At 43.0% G+C, this 18,673-nt stretch overlaps 1 protein-coding gene across 2 annotated transcripts in view; it reads left to right on the forward strand.

Moving 5' to 3' along the window:
- The window catches only part of TTC27 (tetratricopeptide repeat domain 27), a 240,464-nt gene that overhangs the window by 47,991 nt on the left and 173,800 nt on the right, over window positions 1–18,673 (forward strand). For both annotated transcript variants that reach the window (XM_025197636.1, XM_025197635.1), the window contains exons 6-8: window positions 2,021–2,185; window positions 12,242–12,378; window positions 16,653–16,765. In XM_025197636.1, the coding sequence (XP_025053421.1) occupies window positions 2,021–2,185; window positions 12,242–12,378; window positions 16,653–16,765 (415 nt within the window). The remainder of the gene's footprint in view (window positions 1–2,020; window positions 2,186–12,241; window positions 12,379–16,652; window positions 16,766–18,673) is intronic.

Consider the following 18,673-nt stretch of genomic DNA (forward strand, 5'->3'; position numbering starts at 1 on the left):
CCCCCTGCGGCTTTTCTCCGGCCCCGTGTGCCCGGGCTGCCGGCCACAGCCCGCGTGCACACAGACGGGCCCGGCTCGCGCCCAGCGAGGACGGGACCGGGAGCCGGCCCGCACGCAGTGGAGCAGGGAGGCATGCTCTAGTGCCTCCAGCTTCTGGCCTGGGCCACCGAAGGCATGTGGCTGCATTTCCAGAATCAGAAGTGAATGTCTGTTCACTTGCTTATTGGTTCAGCGTAGACTAACCTGTGCAGATTGATTCGATTCAGCCTCGGCTTTTTTGGCTGTCTGTACTTAGCTGAATAGTACAGCCAGGCATTGAACCCAGAAGTCCCGAGTCTTAGTCTAATACTGTGTCCACTAGGTCATACTGGGTGTGCAATTAATTTGAAGCAATAAACTCTGGAGCAGTTTGAGCCGGAGTAAACTATTCCTGGGGATAGCATCTACACATGTACCCAAGACCGCAGCAATTTGAGCTGGGGTGGAGCGGGTTATGCCAGGTCTGTTTCTCCTCTGCTTTGCCCCAGGCTCCAGGTGGCAGTGTCAGGCAGTGGAGGGGCTGGCTGGGACATGAGGGTGCTGAAAGTGCAGAGCTGTGTAGCTGGGCAGCAGACAGGAGTCTGGCTCCCTGCTAGCTGGGCTGACTGGGCCCATGTATCTTAACAGTTTACGCCCATGGCCAATGTCTACATGTGTGTTTGGTCATAGTTCATTACTCCGCCATAAGATAGCACTGTCCCTGACAGTACTGTGTTATGGCAGTGTTAATTATTTCACTGCAGTCTAATGCTGTTGCATGTATAGACAGTGATGCTTTATTCTGCAGCTAATTAGTCTTTTTCACAGTAAAGTGCACATGTAGGTGTGGCTACTGTCTTCTTTTCAAAGTATTTATGGGAAAAGACCTTTATCCTCCCATAAGTTGTGCTTCAAGTTACTGTATGCTGTTCTACTTCCAGTGTGACTGGCTCTATATTATACTACATATTTATTTAATACTTACATACATTTAGTTTTGGGCATGACACTATATCTTCAGAGTACTTTACTGATATTATCTAATATATCAACAACCCCTTTGAGGAAAGGAAGAAAGTAGTTATTCTTTCACAGTATCCTAACAATATTCAATTGAAGTTTTTTCATTTTTAAGTGGTACAGTGATAAGATGGCACGCAAGTGAGCCACTGAGTTAATCACTGGTCTTGGAAATAGAATTTAAACATTTCCCCCAAAATAAGAGCATCAGTTAAAATAATAGACTAAGACTTGCCTTAAAATTTTGTTATTTGTTTGTTTTTAACAAGAAAAGTATAAAATTCAGTGTTACTTCAGAGGCTTGTTCCAAACTATTAAAGAGAATTAAACACATGAGTAAGAACTATAACAGAGCATCAACTATAAAACATTGTCAGGTATGCTGCTTGTCTACAACTCAGGTCTGCTCTCTTTATTTGCATACTCAAGACACCATGGTACACTGCCTCTAAAGCAGAGCTCTTTTCCACAACACTTTTTCCTTTGACAATGGACATTGGAGAATGAATTTATGATAAGGTAAAACCAAATTGGGTTGGTTTCTTCATAATAGCCATTCATTTAGGGGATGTCATCTTGATTGTTTATTTGCAGGAAAGCATTAAGAACCTATGCCAGTTGTAGCTTGAATGTTGGATATAAAAGAAGAAAATTGACCTGTCCTTCTTTCTTACCTCATGGTTGATTTAAAAAAAAACCAACAAAAAAGCCAAGAAGATCTTGTGTAACCTCCCTGGAGAAGAATCTTTCCAATTTTTTTTATTAAGATGTGTATATCTTTAAGTTTCCAAGTAAATTCAGATAACAGGTCATTAACATTTACCGATATACTTTTAAATGTGTTGTAGTACAGAGGCTGACGGGTATGCTATCAGTGTAACATTTTTTTCTTTCTGGTATTGTAATTCATTGATTTTTTTTTCTTTTGGTAAGGATTTATTCCCTAGAGGTGTTCTGATATCTCTTTTCTCTTATTTTGCAGTGACAGAAGTAGAAAGCTTACTCACAGGTGATGAATACTGGCAATTAGCTGTTCAGTTTCAACTTGAGTGTGCATATACATTTTTGAATTACTATGAGTATAAAAAAGCGAAAGTGCATTTCAGCATAGCTAAAGACATAACCAAACTACAGATTACTCTGACAGGTAAGTTTTATTTTCAAGTTCTATGAAAATGTACCTTAATCAAGATGTTTTCTTACAGCTTGAGTTTTATAAACAACTGAGAAAAGAATACAAGTTAGGTAAGGGTTTGGAAATACTTGCTTCTGAATAGTGACACTTTTTTGCTATTTAATACTTGTTCATTTTTAAATGAAAACACTAAGTCAGCTAGTAGCATCTTTGAACTTAATACTGACATCACAGAAGTCATTTTCTGTGTTTCTAGTCTCTTGTGAATAGTGCTGAAAGAATGGTAAAGAAAAAATTAGAATCAGTGCATTCTCTTCCTGCCAGTCAATGTAAAATATCAGAATACCACAGATTCCTAATATTACTGTACTGTGATTTCATTTCCAAAAGTACCACTTCATGAAAAACTCCAGTCAGTCTTATTAATCATTGTGATCACTGTTTGTAATCATTGGAAATCCTGGAAGCATTTCTGTACAGCATGGAAATTGGTGAGGAGTATCTGTACATTTGTAGACCATAAGTGTAGATAAAATAGCATAAGCTGAAAACCCTTAAGCCTCTTGCTATTTAAAAAATAACATTCTTCTATATCTCGCCATTTTGTAGCGCGTGCCAGGGATTCCTAAACGTTTCATATTTTTGCATATATTTACAGCATTTTTCCTGATTATGAACAAAATGGTAACTCCAGAAATACTAGAGGATGTAAGGAGGTATTAGGATAAAGAGAAAATTCTGCAAATTTGCAAAATGTTCCTTTCTGCTAGATAAAAAATGATCTTTAAAATATTGGTTTTAATGTTCGATCAAGAAATTACCTACGTGACTTTCACATTCTAGTATACTATTTATGGTAAATTTTAAATGTCTTAATACAGAGCTTTCTTGGTCAACACTAAAATACCTTGTGTGATATCTGAAGTGTGGATTCATCACAGATCACTTCAACAAGACAGAAAAGTGTGCATGGATTTGGAGTAAGAGGAGAAACTAATTTCTTAGAATGAACCTCCTGTCATGAAAGGCTGATTGTGGACTACAGTACTACAACCCACCTTAGCTTTTTAACATCTGGCAAATTCTAGACCAGCGATTTTCAATCAGGTTGCCAGGGCGTTCTGGGGTGCTATGAGGTCCTTTGAAGGGTGCTACAGGAAGTATGAAGAGATATGCAGATAAGAGCAGACTCAAGCCAGTCAGTGGTCATTCGGCCTCTGGCTGACCATGAGTTGGAAAGTCTGTTGTGGTACACAAAATTAATTAGCAGAGATCCTGGTTTTCCCTGATAAAAAATCACAAATTCTTTGCTAAAAATCACAAATTCTCTGCTAAAATCCCCCAAATCCATGATTAAAATTAAAAGCCCCTCCCAGCCCCGCTGGCCCTGCTGGTGCCCCTGCACCTCCAGTCCTGACAGGGAGTCCCCAGCTGCCAGGGGCTGGCTGCAGGCTCGGGTGGGGTGGTTTCCTGCTGCCATGCACACTCCCATGGGGCAGGGGGGACCTGCGCCCCCCCCAAATTGGTACCTGGAGCAGGTGCAGGTTGAGGGTGCTGCCCACCCGGGTGGGGCTTGGGGCCTGGGTCTCCTGCCTTGCTTCCCTCCCCTGGGGCCTCCGGAACCGGCAGGTACAACCCGGTGTGGCTGGGGACAGCGGGGCCTGGCAGAGATTCCTCGGTGCTGTGACACCTCCTGACCCCCCACCCCTGGCTGCCCTGGTGATGCATCTCCAGCGCCTGATGATGCATTGAGGGGGGCAGTCTTGTACCGCTGCCCTTGCTGCAGGTATGCACAGCAGCGGCAGCCGCTGGAGGTGTGTCACCAGGGTAGTGGTGGGGGAGCTTGCATCGGCGAGGAATCCCCACGTCTCCGTTGTCCCCAGCTGTGCCGCGTCACCCCTGCCAGCTCCGGAGGTCCTGGGGGAGGGAAGCAGAGCAGGAACTCGAGCCCGCAGCCTATGTCTGTCTTGGGTACAGATCTGGGGGGCACGGGGTCTCTCCTGTCCCCCAGGAGTGCATGCGGCAGCAGGGAACCAGCCCTCTCCATCCCTCAGATGAGCCACCTGTGGCCCCATCCTGCTCCCGGCTGGGGCCCCGCAGCCACACATTGTGGCCCTGTACCGGCCCCAGATACCAGTCTGGGGGGTGAGGGTCCCCTCTGCCCCCTGAGAGTGTGGGTGGCAGCGGGGAACTGGCCCTCCCTTGGACAAGCCACCCGCAGCCCCTTTAGCTGCGCATTGGAGCCCCAGGCCCCAAGCTCCACCCAGCTGGGCAGCAGCCCCAGCCATGTCCAGCTCCCTCTCTCCCTATGGGGGCCTCAATCTCCCTCTCCGCCCCACACTTACCTGCTGGAGCTGACCTGCAAGCTGCCTGGGGCCATGTGCATGTCTATGCATGTGGCGCCCCTGTCTTTCCGCCTTCCTCTCGCTCCCTGCCAGCTCCCTACAGGCCAGAACTAGCCTGCAGGGAGCTTATTGCAAAATGGCAAAATCCGCGGGTTTCTCTGGTAAAATGAGAAATCTGTGTTTACTTTTGGTAAAAGGCAAAATCCGCGGTTTACTCTGTTTTTCTGTGGGAAATGAAAAACCCGGATCCCTGTTAATTAGTAGTTCAGAGGATGGGTAATTGAATTCAGTCTTTCACCTCTGTGGACCAATCTAGTTCATATCAGTATTGTTGAAAAGTACTTCTGAAGACTGTTGATTGTTATGCCTGGTGATGCAAGTCCAGTTTCTAATGGAAGAGTTGTTTATACCAATAAGTGGTATTGACCATAGGGTCAGGACTGGCTATAGAAACAGAGAAACTGAATTATCTTCACAACCTTACGTATGAATTGTTCTGTCTCAATATTGAGTGGAAAGCATGGAGGATTTCGCATTTTTGTTCTCTGTGTTCACATCACCTACCCAGACGTTGTTTTTGTGGTCACTACCTTTATTTATATTTAAAATATTAAACACTGTAAACAAAGTAACTTCAAGCCCTATTTTCTCTTTTCCCTTCTTAAACTGGTTCTAAACATTTAAATTATAGGAATTGTATTTTCTCCCATTCTTTAGAACTTATATTCACATTTAGAAATAGTTTCCTTTTTAAATTTAGTAAACCACAACAAAATTTTTTGATGGCATCATGAATGTTCTGATTTAACATTCATGATAGCTTTCATAGTAGAGAAAGAAGAACAAAAAACATAGATAATATATGAGTACCTAGCTAGACTAGGGCTGTCCAGTTGTTGGCCCATGGGCTTCATGTGGCCCTTGAGGGGTTAACCTGCAACCTGTAGGCTTCTGGTCTGGGCACTGTTTCCCAGTCGCTCCTGCTTCTGCCACCGGAGCCAGTGAAGGGTATAGAGAAATTGGATATGATGTAGAGGCAAGTGTGAAAAATGATAATCAATGGATTGCAATGCAAGCTGTATGTCAGAAGGTTGAAATAACTAGGTATGTTTAGTGTGGAGATTAAAGAAATGACATGGTACCACTTTTAAGTATTTGAAAGACTATTGTGAAGAAGAGAGATCAGTTGTTCTCCCTTTCCATAGACGGTAAGACAGGAACCAATGGGTTTAAACTATAGCAAAGTAGATTTAGATTAAACCTTATTAAGGAAAAAAATACACAGACTTACTATATGAAGAGTGGGACAGTGGAACAAGCTGCCTACGCAAGTTGTGCAATCTCCTTCATTGGAGGTTTTCAAGAAGAGGTTGGCTAGGCATACCTGTCTGGGTTTGGATACATTCTATAGCTGCATGGGAAGTTAGACTAGATGACCAATGAGGTCCCTTCCAAACGTTTGCTTTATTATGTGTCCTGTTACATAAAATAACATTTGCTAAAGCCACAGCATGAATCTCTGCATAATTTGGAATGAATTGGCCAACATTTTAACTGTCTATACTAGAGGTACACTGATACATCAGTCCATATTGTGATGGCACTGATAAAAGGAAAATTGACATTATCTGCAATTGGCTTTTTTTGGCTGATGTGGCCAATAATGTCATCAATAAATGCCACATACATGTGCAGCATGTAGATGGGCAGGAGCGCAATGCAGCTACATGAAGAGCAGCATCTGGCTGGTAAGTCTGTTGTGGGGAAGGGGCGAAGGGGGAAGAAAGAGGCTTGGAGGGTGCAGACTGAGGCCCCTGCGATGAGGGAGTGGGGCTGGGGTGGGGCAGAAATTGGGCTTTTTGCAGGGGGTGGGGGAGTGGGCCAGGTTGCACTTGGGATGGGCTGTGACGGGGGCTACCGTGAATTTTAGGGTGGCTGCATGCAGTCCACCCCATAGACCCCCTCCCAGTGCTGCTGCCTCCTGCCCTGAGCACAGCCTGGCCCAGCGCCCCTGCCGGAAAGAGTCCAGCACCGCCCCCAACCCCAGCCTGCAACAGCTGCCCTCCCTCGCCGCGCGCACAGATCTGAGGAGCAGACATACCCATGGTTCCCCTGGGGGTGCATGCAGCAGCGGGAGCTGACGCCCCCCTCCCCACACCCCCCAAGATGAGCTGCGGCTCTTGTCCCATGCCCCACTGGCTGGGCAGTGCCTGGCTCAGCACCAGCCCCACTCCCTCCTTCATTGAACAGGCTTCGGTCTGCCCCCCACCCCACACCCCTTTCCTCCCCCTCGCCCCTTCTGCCCCCACAACAGACTTACCAGCCAGACACCACTCTCCATGCTGCTGGGCTCCATATTGGCAATCAGATTAATATTGGCTGATATGGCCCAAAAAATCTCTCTCAGTGCACCCCTAGTTGCACATTTTCTTCCCTTATTCCCCTTTTTTAATCTATGAGTGACTGATCACATAATTGGACTTAAATGCATGTTGGGTTGTATGCTCTATTTTCAGACAGTTCTCATAGGGAGCATGCAGATGTTTGAGGAGGTGGGATCGCAATAAGAATGGCCACCCAATCTAACTTAGATTGCCCAGGTGCGGACCCTACACTTAGATCCTTAGTTAGGTCAATGTAAGTGCGAACTGTACAGAAGTTCAGGAAGGTTAGATTACTTTAAAAATGTCCAACCTGATCTGAGTTAACTGTACCTTGGAGGAAGTCTAATTTTAGATCAGCTCCAGCAAGACTGATATAATTGAACTTCTGTACTGTTCCCAGTACAGTCCTGGGTCTGGGAAAACCCATCTGCTGACCCCAGCACCGGGGCTTTGCTTTTCCTAACTGCCTCTCCCCCACCCCTCCCCCCTGGGCACAGGGCTGTTTTTAGCCCACTGGCCCCTTGCCTCTCCCCCAGACAACCCTTCCCCTCCTTGCCCTCTCCAAATCCGCCAAACCTCCCATCCCTCAAGCTGCTCCCAGTGCTGGTTCTACTGATGTTCAGTGGTGCCAGGAGCTGAGGAAATAAGTTGGAGTGGGGGCAGGGGTAGGCAAGACGGGGGTAATAAGTTTGCTGGTGGGGGATTATTTATCTGGGGGTGGGGAGTGTTAGGGGGCTAAAAATAGCTCATGGTCCGGGGGAGGAGGACAAGAGCCCCCCATGGACCCCGCTAACTCCCCTGATCCTGACAAATCCTCCCAGACCCCACCAACCCCCCCTGCAGACCCCACTAACCTCCCCAATCCCCCAAAGCTTTCTACAGACCTTGCTTGCCCACCTGATCCTACCAACCCTCCCTGCAGACCCTCCTAGTCCCCCCCATCCCAATTTAGCTTGGATCCGGTGGCCATTTTTCACTTGATTTAATCTCCCCCTAACCTCCCTGAATGTCTGTATGTACCCCTACTTTCCTTAGCACTTAAGGAATAAGTGGTCACAAAGCTGGTTGCAATAGACTTTGGATGTCTGAAATCTAAATATGATAAGTGATGCGATAGCCAACACAAGGCATTCTGTCATGTTTTGAATTAAGTGGATGTTCAATTTATAGTATGGAATGTGCTATAAATTTGATAGTATGAGGCAATTTAGTTAATCTAAATTGTTTTTAGTATTTTTATTAAAGAAGTAAGAGTCTGGTGTGAGAATCAAACTATAAACTATAAAAATTTAACAATTTAAGAACAAATAAAATAGAATGGCAGTTGGCTCTTACCAACTATTTCCCAACTGCAAGTAGAACAGTTATAACCATTTTTCTTAATAAGAGGCTTTAGGGACATCATTTATTTAAGTGTCCAGATTTAACATAGAAAAAAGCCATTGTTCAATGGAAGAATGTTTTGCTGTATTTAGTATATGTGTATTTTTTATTATTACTTTAAACAGAGGTTAAGATAGCCCTAGAGATTACCTCTCTTCTCACTAAAATTGTTTTTGTGGAACTCTTAAAATATTGTGGTTTCTCTCACTACATCTGTTAGAATGGTTGTGAAGATGCCCAACCTGAAGGCAGTTTAAATGAACATGTGGGAATTGTTGCCGTATTAGATAAACATGGTTGACACACATATTTTGGCTGCATAGGAAGATTATTACATCATTGAAAAGGATTCTACTTTTAATATAAAACTTGCAACCTCCAGCAAAGATATTTTAAAGGAGTTTGATAGGCATTTCCTTCTAAAAAGAGAGAGGTTTCACAGAATTAAATCTATGAGTACAGTCATTATTCATTGAGTATTTTGATACAAACAAATATACATTTTGATTCGAGATTATTTTTTTTCTAAGCTGTCATTTTATAGATTTGTTCTAATTGAACAGTTTATACATGGAGAGAAGTAGTAGTCTTATCTGGGGCTTTAGGTTTTTAAGGACAATTTTTAAAGGTTTTATTTAGTTGAAACAGCTATACCTGAATAATAGTAAGCTCGTCTCAGTATTGACTGCATAATAGTAAGTTTTAAAAGGCTTCAGAATTTTTCAAGATAAAACTTACATTTCAGGTTCAATTCTTCTGAGGACTTGCTATATTAAATTCTAGACTAATTCCCAGGCCTAGTGTCCAATAATGAGGTTTCCATTTTAAGATTTAGGGCTATAAACTGTTAGCCCTAGTTAGGCCTTTAAACAGGTTTGCCAGGGGATGGAGACCAAAGCCTTGAGGTAAGGGGGAAAGTAAGTGACCTGAGGGAAGAGCAAGCAGGAGGGTGCAACAGGGGAGGTGTCCTTATACTTTCTGAGAAATCAGGGCAACTGACTAGCTACCTCAGGTGTCTGTACATGAATGCATGGAGCCTGGGAAACAAGCAGGAAGAACTGGAAGCCCTTGCACAGTCACGGAACTATGATGTGATTGGAATAACAGAGACTAAGTCAGAGCTGACATGACTGGAGTACTGTCATGGATGGATATAAACCATTCAGGAAGGACAAAGAAGAGGAGGAGGAGGAGTTGCATTTTATGTAAAAGAATCCCTATGATTACTTAGAGCTCCAGTATGAAACTGGAGATAGGCCTGTTGAAAGTCTCTGGGTTAGGGTTAGAGGGGAAAGCAACAAGGGTGATGTCATGGTGAGGGCCTGCTATAGACCACCAGACCAGGAGGAAATGGTGGATGAAGCTTTCTTCAAACCACTAGCTGAAGTCTAGATCACAAGCCCTGGTTTTCATGGGGGGATTTCAGTCACCCTGATGTCTGCTGGGAGAGCAATCCAGCAGTGCACAGGCAATCTAGGAAGTTTTTGGATAGTGTTGGGGGCAACTTCCTGGTGCAAGTGCTGGAGCAGCCAACTAGGGGCTGTAATCTTTTTGACCTGCTGCTCACAAACAGGGAAGAATTAGTGGGGAATGTAGAAGTGGAAGGCAACTTGGGCAGCAGCGACCATCAGGTGATTAAGTTCAGGATCCTGAGGGAAGGAAGGAAGGAGAGCAGCAGAGTAAGGACCCTGGACTTCAGAAAAGCAGACTGACTCACTCAGGGAACTCATGGGTAGGATTCCCTGGAAAGCCAGTCTGAGGGGGGAGAGGAGTCCAGGAGAGCTTACTGAGGGCAGGAAAAAACCATCCTGATGCACAGGAAGACTAATAAGTATTAGGCCTGTGCGAAGCGGCTAGCATTTGCTTCGGATTCGGCTGATTCAGGGGACAGTGATTGGAATCAGTGATTCAAATCTCTGACCTGAATTGATTCAGCTGAATCTGATTTGGAGATTTGACTGCTGCTGAATCTCCGAAGCACACAGGCCCCATCCCCTGCCTGCTCTCCTAGCCCCAGCAATGGCTGCCCTGCCTGCCTGAACTGGCACTTTGGGGGAAAAAAAAGCGCTGACTCACCAGGTGCTGCTGGGTGGGGGGGCAATCTGGCTGCCCCCCACTGCTCCACACTGCGTGGAGGACTCTGCACTAGCTCCCTGACCCCCACCTGCTCCCCCAGCCCCCCTCGCCCCATGGCTGCCCTGCTTGTCCCAGCTCAGGCCCTTTAAGAACCCTCCCCCCAGACTCACCAGTTCCTACTTAGCGAGGGGCAATCCCTGCTGCCGCCCCCTGCCCCCACCACGTGGGGGGCTGTTTCACAAGTGCACCGAAGTCCCAAGGCCACTGAAGGAGCTGGTGAGTCCAGGAGGTTTTTTCTGTTTTTTTTCCTTAAAGGGCTGGAGCTGGGGTGGGCGGGGACAGCGGAGTGGGGAGATCAGGGATCTCATGCAGAGCCCCCCACACAAGGGGGTGGGGCCTGGCAGGGGTCCCCCCATGGTGCCCTGCTCCCTCCTCCAGCCCCCCCTCCCTCACCCCTTACTTACCAGCTCCGAGTCTGGCTCCAGCTCCCTGCTGCAGCGGGTGGGGACTGCCCGAATCATCGAAGCTCTCCAAATCTTTCCCAAAGATTCGGAGAGCTTCAAATCGATTCAGACCTTTTTATTGGTCCCCTGATTCGATTTGGATTTGGAGATTTGGCCACCAAATTGGGCCGAATGTCCTTCGAGTTGAATCACCACCTGAAGCTTCACACAGCCCTAATAAGTACGGCAGAAGACCAGCTTGGCTTAGCAGGGAACTCTTCAGTAAACTAAATCACAAAAAGGAAGCTTGTAAGAAGTGGAAACTTAGACAGAAAACTAGGGAGTTGGAAAATCGGACTGAATGATGTATCACGAAAAATAGCAGTTACGTTGAAGTCTAGAAATTTGAGCTTTTTGTGTTAAAACTTAATGAATTATGCTTGCAATCACTGTTTACAGTTTGCTTCCATGTACATCCATAGTTATTAAAGTATCACGAGGACTTTATAAACAACCTGTATTTGGGGTCATCTTATATTAAGTAAATATGGTAATTAAATGTAATTGTTGACACTTTCCTGGCATAGCTCTGAGCAAGGGAGTTGGTGATTGTTTTGAAATTATAGTAATACAATGTAGGGGAAAAGACATGAATAAACCTAGGTAGCCTGAAGCTCTCTCATTACATTTATATTGTTTCTCCTGTTTCTTAGCCTTCCATTTTCACTATGAACCAGGCAGGTGAATGTTGTCCTGAAAAAATGATATGTCCTTAAACTGAAAATTAACGTGATAATAGATTAGGTAAATGGGATCAGTGCCAATATTTCTACCTTATCCTTATTTTTTCAGACATTCCTACTACTTATCCCTCTTATTGAGGTTAGCCAGGGTCATAGATGCCAAGCATTTTAACTTTGGAATCCGTAGCATGATTTTTAACAAACAAATATTTGTTGAGGGATACAGAACATAACATTAGGCAGCCAAGTTTGAAAATTTGGCCCTTTAGGGCTCCTTGCAGAATTCTGTTTTAATAAATGAGAACAGTATTCTTGTTTGTAGATGTTCAGTTTTTAAAAAGCAAATTAAACAACTTGGTGATTTAAAAAAATAAGAGCAGGATGTGATGTAATGTAATGATTTTCAAAAATAAGTTTTGAATCTTAAATAATGTGCCTTTTAAAATAAAATAACTATAGATTTATTCCCTTTAGTAAAACTATCCCATTTATATAAATATACCATTATTAAACAGTGAAGAAGCGTGTTATTCATCACACAGCTCTAGTAAGAGCAAATTACTCCTGGATTTTGCAACTTGATTTTTAATTGTTTCTGGATTTTTTTGAAGTTCATAACTATTTTTTCTAGTGGGAGTGCAGAACTCGTCCTTCCTCTTAATGGGTCAACTACCATATCTTATTTTTTCTGTAGGTGCTTTGGGAAAAAGGACACGATTTCAGGAAAAGTTTGTAGCCCAGCTTATTCTGGATGTCCAAAGGAAAGATGGTGTCTCCCCTCCTCACCTTGAACTTAGCCCTATACCTACTCCCCTAGAAAATTTAACAACGGTATGTATTTGAAAACAGTTATTCTTTATAATTCAGGATTTCAAAACCCATGTTATGGACAGAGAGCAAAGTTTCTCTTTCTTTTTGGGGGGCATTGAGGAAGGGAATTGGGGGTGTAGTTAGTGTAGGCATATTTATTAACTAAGATTTCTTTGACAACTGTTTCTGGAGCATTAGTTGTGTTTTGTAAGGCATAGACTAAGGTTTTGTATCTTGTAAGGCACAGGCTAAGGCTAGGATGGGTATTGAAAATGTAGGGAATGTTTCTTACATTTTTATATGTACTTCAGTTTTCCACCTTCCAATACAGTGCAACTTCCTAGGTGCGTCTACACGTGCTATTAGTGGTACAGTTCACACCGGAGTTTATGGCTCCTGGGTGCTGCATTTACACATGCGCCCAGGACTGCAGCACATTGATCTGGGTTGGAGCAGCCCTGGCTGGCAGGAGACATGGGAGGTCAGCCTGACAGCTTGGGGTTGCTCTGACCCACCTCAGCGTGCTGTGGAGGGGCTGGCTGGGGCACAAGGGTGCCTCAGTGTGAGGCTAGTTGGCAGGCAGTCTGCATACTGAGGCACTAGCTAGCCCCATCAGCATCTACATGCGCATTGCGGTTCACTAAATGACACCACCATAGAATAGTACTTGTGCTTACATGTACTAACGCGTGGCAGCATTTATTAGTTTACTGTGCACTAATAGGGCCTCATGTGTAGACATGCCCCCTAAATGCAAATGGGTTAACTTCTAAGGATCAAGGAAGATGAAACTGAACAGCATGCAAGTATACCGGTTGACTCTAAAAGGCCTATCAGGTGCAGAATGGCTAAGGAGCAATTTGGTTAAATCAACAGCTGCACATTTTAATTTTTAATGAACAGGAACCACTGGGCTTGCAAAAGACAAACCCAAGTCTAAGGAGGCAATTTAAGTTTGCCTGCAGCCAGACATAGGGACACAGTGATAAGCATCCAAAGTCTGACAGAGGAACAGGTCTTAAGGAAATCTGGTCTGTTGGGCAAATTACATATAAGACTTCTATCTTTAAGATCAGCTGGGCCATACCAATTTAAGGACTCTTCATGCTGTATTCTGGTTGACACATAAATGCTGCCTTGTTTTGGAAAGGCTGCTCACATTGCTGCAGTTAGTTCTGTTTTCATTATTCCTTTGTGAAGGTAAGCACCCTCCAGAATGCCAGCTAACTCAACTCTAGGTGGGACCAGGAAGACAGACTGGGTTTCTGTAGTCCAAAGGCCAGGTTTCAGAGTTAAAGGAGCCAGAGCACATATTCTTCCAAAGAAGCTATGCCTTGGCTTCAAGGGCTACATAGCAATTGTACAATCGTAGAAAGACTGGGAAACTTGAATAAAACACTTAACAAATCTTTGATGATGTGTACCCTTATATCTATTTAATAAGTCTAACCAAATTAGAAGTATGGCTGTTGTAAGTGACTTATGATAGTGGATGCATAATGTTTTATATATTAATATTCATAATGTGAGTCTGAAAATATGACACACATTTTAGGAGAGTAACAGCCAGTGGGAGTTCAGGGAAAGCTATTTGGCTGCAGAAGTATAGAGTTTGGTTGTATGTATAGGTTACAGGTCACTTGCATAGCAGGGCATAACACAGAGGTGGGCAAAATGTGGCCTGGGGGCCGGATGCGGCCCACCAGGCCATTCTATCTGGCCCACAGGGCCCCCCCAAAATTTAGAAAATTAATATTAATCTGCCCTGGGCTGCCTGTCATGCGGCCCTCGATGGTTTGCCAAAACTCAGTAAGCGGCCCTCTGCCCAAAATAATTGCCTGCCCCTGGCGTAACCTGTACCTCTGTATTTAGGAATTCACAATAAAAATATGTAATCTTGTTCTCCAGTTATTCATGTCTTTCTGTAAAATTCAGTTTTCTGCCTGGTCTCTGTCTGGCACCATTTTTTTTTTTAAATTGAGCAAAATTGGTTCATTTTGTTTTTAATGTGGTTAGGTTAGGATGAAATACAATCAGTCCTTGGACTTACAACACAATTGGTTCCTGAAAACCACATTTTAAGTTGAAATGTAACTTGGAACCGATTTTCCCGTAGGAAACAATGTTATAAATGGGGGACTGCTTCCTGAACCAAGGCCCGATACCCTATTTTCACCAAAAATAACCCAGAATTTTGATTAATTCAATCAATTATAGATGAGTAATATAGCTACATTAATGTATTTATATTGTAAAAAGCAATCTTATCGATTTGGAAGGCCGTTTTGGACATGACTTTGCTGGACTTTTTGAAGGGCTTTTGGTTGGACTTTTTGAAGGGTTTTTGGCTGGAGTCTTCTCAGGAGTCTTGGCTGCAGGTTTTTCTGGAGGCTTGTCTTCTGCTTTCTTAAACAAATTGTCCAAGGAATTTTGGACAGGTGTTCTCCAGGGAGATGGGTGACACAGCAAATTTGTTTGCTGATGTGGCATTGCATCGGATCAAGCATTGTAAAGTCGAAATTGATGTCAACGTTGAAACGGTGTCAATTAATAAATGTTGTAAGTGCAGAACATTGTAACTCAAAACCTTGCCGGTCGAGGACATCCTGCATAGTATGTCTGGTATTGAAAAGAAAAAGACCTTCACATGGGCAGACCTACAGCTGAAGTTGTTACAGTGAAACAACCATGAGTGAAAACTCGGGTAAAACTGAACCTTTTAAGTCAGTCCTATATGCACCAGGATCTTAGTACATGTATTGTTATTAATCTTTAACATTGCATAGTGCTATTCTTTAATTTAGAAATGTTTTAAAGCAGGGTGGATACCAATCAATGACTTTTTTTTAAAGGATTTTTTAATCCTTTTTTTGATTTCATGGTATTTTTTATTTTTTTATTTTTTGTTAAGATGCTTTAAAAAAACCCCTATATAAAGATAGTTTTAATTTAAGATGTGTTAAAGTTCAAAGATATTGTCGTGGAATAGAGATTACAACTTCTAATTATATACTATTTGAGACAATATATTCATGTAACCTTTTTAGAAAAGTTTTATAAACAAGTCACAGCAGGTCATGGACTACGTTAGGAGCTCAATCTTAATGGGGTTCAGTTTCTGAGTATAGCCTCTCTATTGATTTGAGATCTGGTGAGGGAATGGTATGGTAGAAGGGAAAACCAGTCACGGCAGTAGGCTTGCAAGGCCAAAGAAGAGAGAAGAAATCAAAGATGAGAAGAAATCTGGAAGAAAGTGAAGAAAGCCCTAAGCTAAGTGCTCATTTGATGCCCTCCTAATCAGCATAGCAAAAACATCCCTCAAATATCCATGATTAATCTAGTGAATTGGAGATAGTTCACCTCCCAATGACTTCACAAGTATCTGCTTCAATTAGCTTTGGTAAATAAAATAACCGAATCATAATTCAGTTTTCTGATATAGGTGCAAAATTAATCTGAAAAATATCAAAATAAATCACTGCTTTAAAGTGTATAGTGTGTACCTACTAAAAATGAAACCTACATCTATCTCTCAGTTGTAAATAATATGTATGAAGGTTATATCAAACAACAAGAATGCACCTTTTGTAGTAAACAGTGATTAAATCAAGGCTTCCTGACTAATGATTTAAATCACGATTTAAATAGATTTGATGTAAATCACGATTTCAGTTGATTTGATATAAATCAAACCCACCCTGTTTTAAAGAAAGCAGAGCTGTCACTTTGGAGAAAGTATAGGGCTGGAAGGGATCTTTTGGGTTAAGTCCTGTTTCCCACTATTGCAATTAGTAATTTTATCATTTTTCTTTATCACTTTCTATCTTATGTCGATGGGGTTTTTTTTGCCCCAGATACTCTTACTGGAAAGCTACCTTAATATTTGAATTATATTAAAACAAGTAGTAAAAAGGTAACTACTGAGTTTGTCATCTACAAAATCCTAGAAAATGTACTAGTAACAGAACTCTGTGCAGAAGTACTTTTAAGATACTAAAGGGAAACCATTGTTCAAGGAAGCATTTGTATTCAAAGCATGTTATTCTCAGTGTCTAGTATATCTGGATTCTGAAGAGATGTGAGGTAAATGTGACTAGGCAGAATCCTTGCCCTTATCAACAAAATATGAAGGGATTGATTTAGCACCTAAAAATCTGTACTACAAAATTCTGCCTGCATTTGACTTGCAAATAATTAAATAGTCTTATGCATATATTAGGCTCTACAAAATACGCTTAACATTGTTATCATCATGATTTGACCATTTGTGTAAAAATATGTATCTTTTTCAACAGAATTATGATTTAAACGATGATACAGTCCTAAATGAGATAAAGTTAGCAGATACTAATCAGTACCAAATACCTGATTTATTGGCAGAAGAGCTTGCTGTTATCCTTGGAATTTGGTAAGTTAATTGGTGTTCTGATTCTTCTCTTATCTCTCTTTCACATCTCTACTATAATAAAGTTATTAGAATGATATAAAGTATTTTATCAAGGCTTTAACATTTAATTTGGACGACCTTTTGATCTGAGAATTGCATGATGAAAGTGGAGAAGTACATACATATTATCTTTCTTCAGATGCTGCTTGAGTTGCTGTATCATTCTCCGACCCTAGAAAAACCTTTTATCCTCTCTGTGCCTTGGCTTGCTTATCTTGAGCATATGGGAGTAATTATCTACCTTATGATGACTCTTAACTATTGTAGATTCTGAAAGAGTTTTGGCAATAATGAAAATAACTATAGAAATTCAAGTTAGGAATAAATATTACATAAATTATTATGTAAAGACTATTAAATTTATTTATTTTGGGGAGTGGACTTGAGTGTTTTATGTCTGTGTGGGGTCCGCTACTTTTTTGGATGCACGGATAAGCAATGCTAATGATAAAAATATAGCATCTCATGAAGACTTTCAACTAAAAAAAAAAAATTAAATGTGATTTTTAGTAATGAATGGGATTAAGGGGAATACAGCAATTTTGTACAGTAGTGCAACTCCAGAGTACAAACAGTCTAAAATTCAAAGCCAGTACTTTGAGGCAAATTTTACTTTCTGAATGGGTCATCAATGAAAGATGTTTAATGGAAAGATTAGTAGTGATAAAGGGTTGGTATTTGTAGCTTGAAAGTTAAGTTGCTTATAAACTTAAACACATGATCACAAATATGAACTTCTTTCTCTCGTGGATAATTTAAGCTACAAAATATTGAGCTATTTGGAGGCCAATATGTGGGGTTCAAGGCACTGGAGAATCTGCCTGGTATATGTTGTACTAATTCCCTTCACTACAGTGTCTTGCATCGTTGACATTGTTGCACTTAAAATATATTTATGGTACAAGATACAGTCTGTCCTCATGTGTCAGCTAAATTATGGAATCTTTCCCAGATGACCAAACTAGCCAAGAGGAAAGGCTGAATTGTATTAACAGGAGGAAATTGTTCTTCCTCTTCCTAGGTACATTGACATGTTAACACCCCCCCCCCCCCCCGATGTTAACTACCATATTTACCTGAATGCAACATGACCCTGAATGTAAGACAGCCTCCCAATAATTACATTGTACACACAGAAAATTGATAAATTTATTATAATTTCCCATGTATAGAATCTAATTATTGGACGACCATCTTAAATTCACCTCCACCCCCCACACACACTACTGCTGGTGCAGGGGGGAGAGGTGGTGGGGGCAGTAAGGAGGCAGGTGGTAGGGGACAGAATGGGGGAGGTTGTAGTGGGGGAACATGGTAGGACAGGTAGGGGGCAATAATAGTGTAGGCAGTGGGATGGTAGGGGGCCGACAGTGTGGAAGTGGTGGGGCAGGCAGAGAGGCAGGCAGCTTGCCTCCTGCTGCCTTCCCTATCCCCCTACTCACCCCACCCATTGTGCCTGCCTCCCTCCCCCCACCCTCAGGCTTCCCTGATTACATATTCCCCTCCTACCCCCTCCATGATGCTTCTGCCACCTGCAGCTTCAGGTCCCTTCCCCCACTTCCTCCTGTCTCCCCCTCCACCCCTCCCATACCTTTGCTCCCTGCTGGCAGACTCCATCCCTGCTGCAGCCTGGGGCATGGAGCATGGCTCCAGCCTGGCCCCATGGTAGCAGCATGGAGCTGGCACAGCTGTTCCAGCCTGGCCCCATAGGAGCAGTGGTGACTTCCTGCCACTGGTTCTATGGGGTCAGGCTGGAAGAGCAGTGCTGTCTCTGCCACTGCTACAGGGCTGGGCTGAAGCTGTGCCCCAGACCCATGCTTCATGCTCCCAACCACAGCAGGCATGGAGCCGGCTGGTGGTTGTGGGGGG

Source organism: Alligator sinensis, unplaced genomic scaffold, assembly GCF_000455745.1.
Source record: "Alligator sinensis unplaced genomic scaffold, ASM45574v1 scaffold489_1, whole genome shotgun sequence".
Taxonomy (NCBI): Eukaryota; Metazoa; Chordata; order Crocodylia; family Alligatoridae; genus Alligator; species Alligator sinensis.